Here is an 8,416-nt window from a genome sequence, read left to right as displayed (position 1 = left end):
TGTTTTTGTAATAGTTGGGTTTTGTATGCCGGGTTTGCTTATTAACCATTTTGACGCTGCAGTCGCTAGCGACTGCTTGCTACCCGCGCGCACCGATCGTTCAACTCATCTTTTCTAGTCTTTCGACATGCTCAACGGTCACTCAATATGTCCATTCGTTTCAGCTGTACCTCCTGAACTGGTTCACGTGGTGCTGCCAACTTCCATTCGTTTCAGCGGTGCAGCCTAGCGCCCTCTGCACCCTACCGTTCGTTTCAAAAAGTTCAGCAAAGGTGCAGGGCTGGTTCACGAAATTTCTGAACCACCGCAGTCGGAGGTGCCGGTTGTGTGCAACGGTGGTGCAGAGCGGGACGCAGCAGACGATGGCAGCAGGCGAAGTTGATGGAGCACTGAACGTGCTAATAAATGGCCAGCTCACGACGCTGAGGCCTGTAGTCGACGAAAACGGGGCCCGCACTCGTCAGGGTGAAGGTTTTGCCTACGCCACGCCAGGTACGTGCACTAACAACGTGCGTGCGTATGTAAACGCATGTGGTTCCTTTTTTTTTTCTTTTTTGTAGAGATCTTTGGTTCACTGTAGCGCTGTAGCTGTCTACTGTCTTTTTGCAAAAATTCTCGCTACTACCTATTGGATGTTAAATTATAACATACTTGTGTGTTATGTTGTTAACATCTAATGTATAGCTTTGTTCCAGTGTTAGCGCCAAATCGTAAGCGTCCAAGCCGTCATACGTTCCCATATATTTTCTGTACACAGATGGGGAGATCGTGTCCGTCGTAATGCAGACGGCTGCACCACCGATGGCTCCACCTGCGGAGTCGGCCTCAGCGTCGCCTGCGCCGTCTCCAACCGTGGCGTCGACCGCTTCATCACCCGTAGCGCAGGTTACGCCCGATGAGCGCCTAGGCTCCCCCGAGCCTGACCTCTGGAATGGGCCGAAGGCCCGCTTTCTGATCTCAAAGTACAAGGAGCTCAAGGAAAATGTCGGGAAAAAGGGTGGTTTTCGGCAAGTCACGCTAAATGGATATTTGAGTGATAGTCTAAATAGCTTCGAGTGGCCATAGTTCTGCATGATTTCAGGCAGTGAAGGCCAATCTGTCATCAAGTCTGGCCTTTTTGAAGCAGCTGTCATATGTGTAGCTTTCTGCATGCTCAGGTGCTCGACGGTATAAAATGCAGCTCTGAAATTAGATGACACACAAGATTATGAACTTGATCATGACCAGAATTATCAGATGCATAGGCAGTAGTTTATAAAATCAAGTACATTTATTAGCATATTTAACATGCATGGTTCTTATGAGAAATGACAGCGTTACATAATTTTTGTTTGAGCTCGACATGCATTTAGATGCAAAAAAAGAGCAGAAGTGTTGAGTTTACATGTGGCTGAGTTTGTGCCTGTTTCTTTCCTTAGAACAAAGAAAGCCTTATGGCAAAAACTGGCAGATTTGATTTCTGCCGAATTTTCGGCGGTAACCACGGCGCTGCAGGTGCAGAATAAATGGAAGAGCCTTGAACGAGCCTATAAAAGAGCAAAGGCAAAAAATGGTTCTTCTGGGCATTCCAGGACGTCATGCGAGCATGAAGAGTGAGTGTATTAGTCTATTTTCTGCATTGTGCCTTTTCAGGCTTCTAATTTGTATTCCTTTCTCTAGGGAGTTGAGCGACGTTCTTGAGAAAGAACACCATATAGCTCCAACTGTGCTCCTCGCACCTGGAAAAACAATGGGAAAAAACAGGTGGGTTCCTTTACTGCTAATTCGTAAGCTGCAGCTATTCAGAAGCTAAGCATTCCCTCCCTTCACATTGTAGCGACGAACCTGAAGAGGGAATCAGCTGTTTGGATGAAGAGCCGCAGCCCTTAATATCGGCACAGCAAAAACACTGTGAAAAAAAAAAGGCGGAAAGAAAGTTCCGTAACAGGCCTCCTTGATGAATTCAGGGAGGCAAGGAAAGAGAGAGCTGACCGCTTTGAAAACAAAATGACACTGCTTGAGCGCCTCGTCACGGCTGTCGAGAAGGTGGCATCCACTGATTGAAATAAATTTTCATTGGTTCCACCAGACAATGTGCTGCAACATTGTTGTATTTGCAATAGTATACGTGCGATGTTGCACTATTCATTTCACAAGAACACTGACACTGGGGCACACTTCTGGAGAATATGGACTCAGCACTGCTTCTGCGCTATGGCCTTTCGCAGGCTTTCGCTGTACACTGCCAAACTGCGGTCGACATTGTCATTTTCATCATCATTCCCTACCTCTTCAGGCTGATGAATTTGCTGAAGCTCGTCGAAGAAGTCCCGCTCTGCATTACACATGTTGTACAATACGCATGCACCCATGATGATCAGACAGCACTGCTTGATGGTAACAGCATCAGCCAGATACAGCCTTCTGAACCGCTGCTTGAGAAGGCCGAATGTGTTCTCTATTGCAGTTCTTTGCTGGGAATGACATTTATTGTATTTCTTCTTCCATACCTGGAAGTTGTGCTCAGTGTCCCTGTAGGGAGTAAGCAGCCAAGGCAGCAACGGATATGCACTATCTCCTAGCAGGTAGTCATCACCACATTTTGTCTCTGCTTCGTCGTAGAACGGGCCTTCACGAAGAACTCTAGCATCATGGGCTGACCCTGGGAACCCGACCAACACATCAATAAATTTATTCCTGTCGTCGCATATTCCCTGGAGTATCACAGAGGGAAACTTTTTGCGATTGAAATACGAGGGGGCTGACTCCGTCGGGGTGTTTATTTCCACGTGGCAACCATCCACACAGCCAATGGTGTTCCGCGGTCCCTTGCCTGCACTTTTTGACAAAAAGCCAGCCTTTATACGCTCTCGTTCTTGCTGGCTTGGCCATGAGATGACTTCTTCACTGATGCTATGCAAGAAGTTGAGCACCCTTTCAATGCACGCATGCACTGAGGATTCCGATATGTCAAATTTGTCAGCGAGAGAATACATACTGCACTGGCTTCCCAGATAGCCTAACACAACGAGGGAGGTCTTCTCAGCACTGATACGCGGGCGCCCGCCGTGACCTTCTGGGAAGAACTGTGACGTTTCATAGCGCGCTGCTAGATTGCAGAAAGTATCGCGTGAAAGCCGGAAGAGTCTCTTGAATTCAAAATCAAAATAACTTCCAACCACGTCTTCGTAGTACCGCGGAACGCGGTTTCTGTCCATCCTCACCAACTTTTCAGCCAGTGCCACAGCCATGTCGTCGATTTCGTCGTCGCTGTCCGAATCTATGAGCTCCATGGCTACGTTGACAAGAGTTGACAGTACATCACAGGTTAACATCGTCCTTTAGACACCACGGGCAGCAAAAAGGGGACACAAACACTACGGCTAAAACGCGAAAATTCTAACGGGCACAGCACAGCACGACCACGCACAGCGGCACACGGGGAGCAGAAGGCTTGCAGATCTTTTGCAAAACATCTGCACCTCAGCATTCGTTTCAGAGTGGCGCTAGTATCGCGCTCTAGCTGCACCACTGTATTGCGGCTGCAAGAGTGCTGAACCATCCGTGCACCGCAGTGAACCAGCTGTGAACCAGTTCAGAAGGTGCAGCCGAAACGAATGGACCTAATGTGCTCTCGATGGTGTGTGTTCGGTGTGCTGTCTTTGTTTCCCGCGCTTGGACATTTACGCTGATTTTGCAGCTTTCCCGCATTGTATTTTACAACCACTGCTGCGCTGTGATATGGAGCTTATATTTCTCAACAGTAGTAACTTTCCACTTCTCTTGTATGGTGAAAGCAGCACGCCGAAGTTGAGCCGCAGATGCGTCTAACTAGCGCGCTAGAAACACGGGTAGATAGAAAGACAAACACACATTGCGTGTTTGTCTTTCTATCTGGCCATGTTACTAGCGCTCTTTTAACGTACTGTCCAACCAACTCGACCAACAAGCAACTTAGCTGTATTGTATTGGCTTTGTTAACTTCATTGATGCGTGCTAAGTATGTGCGGTAGCAAATGTAGAACTGAAGTAATATATCTTGAGGAGTTAATTTGTTGGTAATGATCGTGTTGAAGATGTGGAATTATATGAGGCTATTCAAAAAAATTCCGGCACTTCACGGTCATCAGATGTAGGGTATTCGTGTTTTCTTCCAATAAATAGTTGGTAGTTGTGCGCATATGGTGTCCTATTCGTTTTTGTCATCTTTGCACCGTAGCGTTTTCAAATCAGTAACCTCAGCTCACTTTAAGGTTTTCTGTGTGCGCACAGGGTGAATAAAGCTTTTTTCTCTTAAAACATACTAGAAAAGACTGTTCTTTAAGTTCACGGTAGGTCAGTGCCAGAAGCATAAGGCCACTGCCTCGACCTCGTTTTGTGGCGCGAGCTACGAGGGATTTTTTTTTCATGCATGGCCTACTAGGGAATGATTTCAATGGCGTTCATGGTAGGTCCGGGCATTTTGAATAGATGCTAGTGGTATCACCGTATTTTGGTGTTTCCTTTCTCCGTGCATATTTTTCTTTTCTTAAAAACCCCACTAAACTCAGGCACGCGTAGCTCAACTGCCACTGCCTTTGGCTCGTTTGATTATTTTGAGCTTTTTTTGTGTCTTTGCAGGTTGTTGGAATCTTGTCTGTCTTAAAGACTCCTGGAAAAGGCAGAACGTGGAGTTTACGTTAAGCCATTGAATTTAGCTCATCAACCAATGCCTTCAGTGTGCATTATGATTTTATATATCTGCGCAAGTTATAAAAAATATTTTTATGCAGAACCTTATGGGCGGATGGTTCCAGTGCATTTGCATGCATGCCTGTAACTTAACTGTTTTTTGCCAGTGCAGGTAGTTTGGAATTTACTTTTGCAGAAGAATCTTCAAAAAAGGCTTCTCAAATCCATATTGTCGACAAGTTTATTTGCTGATTGCTTTTACTTTTGTAAATGGAGTGCAATAAAAATTCGGACTCGAGAAGCATGGGTTCTTTATACATTCAGCATGTGCATTCACTATTGAGTATAGCGATTTGTAGTTTAAGCTCATTGTCCTGAATTCTGTAAGATCACACAATAGTCTGCTTTGAGAGCATTTTTTTTTCTAAATTTTAAATTTTACAGGTAACTGGGGAGAGGGTGAATTGTTGAAGGCTTGCATTTTCGACTGCACTATAAGAAACAGCTAGAGATGGCACATAATCGGTGGAGTGGTAAAAAAGTAAAATTTAAAATTCTATAAAATTTAAAATGTTAATTATCTTCAGCCCAACTGATTTTGTGCCATCTTAGCTGTGCCGTATTGTGTTGTACAAAGTGCAAGCCTTCATCAATTCGCCTTCTCCCCAGTTAACTGTGTAATTTCATTAAATTTAGAAAAAGCTCTCAAAGCAGAGCACTGTGTGAACTCACATGCAGAATTGAGGACAATGAGCATAAACTGCAAATCGTTACACATCTAAAACAAGAATAGAAACGTTCTAGCCAAGAGGGTTTAAAGATGTCTACTAGCACAGCTATAGCAAAGCTACAGCTAGAAGTAATGTCTAGAACAAGTATAAAAATTTTCTAGGCGAGAAGTTTTCAAGACTTCTACTGGCGTAGCGTTCAGTTCAGTTCAGGCGTTCAGTCGTGTCCGACTCTTCGTGACCCTATGGACCATGTCACGCCACGCTTTCCGGTCTCTCACTATCTTCTTAACATCACATAGCTTCATCTGCAATGCCTCGAGAATGCCATCTAACCATCGCGTTCACTGCCTACCCCTTCTCCGGCGACCCTCAACCTTTCCCAACATCAAATCTTTCTCCAGCGACTCCTCTCTTCTCATCAGATGACCAAAGTAGCTGAGCTTTAACTTTAGAATTTGACCCTCCAATGAGCAGTCAGGGTTTATGGTCGACAATATCGACTGATTTGATCTTCTGGCAGTCCAAGGAACTCTTAAGAGTCTTAGCCAGCACCACAATTCAAACGCGTCAATTCTTCGGCGGTCAGCCTTTTTCACAGTCCAACTCTTGCATCCATACATCACAACTGGAAAGACCATAGCACGGGTTATACGGATCTTGGTTGGCAGACTAATGTCTCTGCTCTTTACTAGGCGGTCAAGGCTAACCATTGCTCTCTTTCCCAGAAGCAGGCGTCTCCTAATTTCATGGCTGCAGTCTCCTTCCGAGGTAATCTTGGCGCCCAAGAACAGAAAATCTGTCACAGCTTCCACTTCTTGTCCATTGATGCTCCAGGACTTGATAGGGCAAGACGCCATGATCTTCGTCTTTTTAATGTTCAGTTTAAGCCCAAACTTCTCACTCTCTTCTTGTACGCGCATCAGAAGTCTCTTGAGATCCAATTCACTTTCTGCCATTAAAGTGGTATCATCCGCATATCTAAGGTTGTTGATACGTTTTCCAGCGATCTTCACTCCAGCTGAAGACTCGTCCAGATCGGCCTTCCCCATGATGCACTCTGCATATAGGTTAAATAGGCAGGGCGACAGTATGCAGCCTTGCCTCACCCCTTTCTCAATCGGAAACCAATCAGTAAGACCATGCCCAGTTCTGACTGTGGCCTCTTGCCCTTCATAAAGGTTCCTGAGGAGACAGATGAGGTGAATTGGAACTCCCATCTCTTGGAGAGCTTGCCACAATCTGCTGTGATCTATGCAGTCAAACGTAGCGTTAGCAGAGCTAAATCGGAGCTACAGGAAGGCTTGTAGCTCTTGGGTCTACAGAACGTCGCAAATGAGACTTCTTTTAGAAGTGCCCATTTCTTGGCCTAGACGTATTCTAGATGTCAATTAGCTCTTTTTGTGTTTCGTGGGAATTGTTGAGGTAACTCTCCCATGTCTATTGCTTTCATTGCTCCGCCTTTCCGATGAAATTGGAAGTTTTTTCTAAACATGCCCCACTATTCTTGAAACCACACCATTTGGCCATTAAGTCATTTATTTATAAGGTAGGCAAATAATTTTGATAACCACTTGTTTTGGTTATCATAAAAAAATTTACAGCTTCACAACTCGAAATGCCACTCATAACTGACTGACAATTTGCTGTCTTCGCATTCGAATAAGCGGTGTTTCAAAAACAACTAGGGGCGCGAACGTAGTACATAAATATTTTGTAAAACTAGTGCTAAGCTCCAGTAATACATTTCTCCTAAAAGAATTTATATACTTCACCGTAACTTGGTGTGTTTAGTATTGTTTTAAAGTTGTTTTCTGATGGTTATAATTTTTAAAAACTTTGAGCTTGTTGCTGAGTTGTTGCAAATCATGAATATTCAGAGGGTTTCCACAAATGCCCAGTGTCACTTGTCGATATTGTGTGAATATTGAGAGGATTATTCGATGAAGATGATAATTTAGTGGATATCCTTTCAGTGTATAGAAATCTGGGTAAACTGCTTAAATGCTTTGAGTGGATGTATTTAGGATATCGACTGGCACATTTCTTGTTTTTTTTTATGCATGCCAACACTTGCGGAAGATAACATGTAAAGACTGCTCACATTGTGCTTACAGCTACGAATTCGCACGCGTTCCGAAACGAGAACCAACAACAAGAACTCTATCAGCTGGCAGCCTAAGGGCGACGGCTGTTGTTGTTGTTCTCCTCTAATTTGATGGCACATACCCACACAGAGGGATCGGCCAAGAATTGGGGTGCAGAGATATTAGATTTTGAGATGCATAATTACATCACAAAACAAAAAATACAAAATAAATGATAGGGAATAGAGAAGAAAATTTAAATATGAAAAACCAAAATAAAAAGGGATAATTACTAACGAACGCAGTAGGAGAATACTGATATTTATATGCACAGATTAAAAATTCAAAGCATATTAGAAAGGCAGACTTTTTGTTTCTATTAAGAAGTTTTGAATGGCGTTAAAAACAGACCTGTGGCTGTTGTTGCTGGCGCGCGTCTTTCTCTCCTTCTTCCTTTTCTTTCTTCTCTATTAGTAGCCATGGTCATCGCCACGGAGCGTTGCCGCGGCGGCCGCCGCAGCTGCGTTAGCTGCGTTGATTTGGTTGTTGTGGCTGTAGGAAGAAGGAAAAGAAAATGCACGGGCCTGCTGGCTATGTAGCTGAGCCACCTCCGCTGCCTCGTGCGGACAGAAGAGAGAAAGTAGAGAAGAAAGAAAAAGAAGAGGGAGAGAAAGACGCGCGCCACCACAACAGCCATCGTCCACCACCTAAGCGGTGGCGGGTGCAATGATGGCCCACATCAGATAAAAATTCGGTGGTAGGGTAGTCCGCCGCCGCAAGCGGTGCTGACCTACCAGTCCCAGCCCCGTAAAGGCAGGAACAGCCACCCTTCCTTATTTTTTTTTTTGTGGCCCGTTCGCTTGTGTGTTTTTAAGGCGAAATCCTTTAATGGCTCATACTGTCGTGGACAAAGTGTGTCCCGCTTTTGCGGGGGCTGACGCGTGGCGTTGC

At 44.8% G+C, this 8,416-nt stretch overlaps 2 protein-coding genes across 2 annotated transcripts; both read left to right on the top strand.

Annotated features, from left to right (window-relative positions):
* Positions 1-262: 262 nt before the first annotated feature.
* LOC146183214 (uncharacterized) lies at positions 263-1,189 on the top strand. Its single transcript, XM_084609086.1, has 2 exons — positions 263-492; positions 758-1,189. Exons 1-2 carry the CDS (start codon positions 363-365, stop codon positions 1,063-1,065), a joined length of 438 nt encoding a protein of 145 aa, XP_084465212.1. The 5' UTR covers positions 263-362; the 3' UTR covers positions 1,066-1,189.
* LOC146183213 (uncharacterized) lies at positions 1,072-1,792 on the top strand. Its single transcript, XM_084608347.1, has 3 exons — positions 1,072-1,157; positions 1,419-1,592; positions 1,660-1,792. Exons 1-3 carry the CDS (start codon positions 1,072-1,074, stop codon positions 1,790-1,792), a joined length of 393 nt encoding a protein of 130 aa, XP_084464473.1.
* The last annotated feature ends 6,624 nt before the right edge of the window (positions 1,793-8,416 follow it).

The sequence above is a fragment of the Amblyomma maculatum genome, chromosome 7, assembly GCF_055883805.1.
Source record: "Amblyomma maculatum isolate TAMU_Amacu chromosome 7, ASM5588380v1, whole genome shotgun sequence".
In the NCBI taxonomy this organism is placed as follows: Eukaryota; Metazoa; Arthropoda; class Arachnida; order Ixodida; family Ixodidae; genus Amblyomma; species Amblyomma maculatum.
The sequence above is the reverse complement of the archived record's forward strand: the minus strand, read 5'-3'. Positions and strand labels throughout refer to the sequence as shown.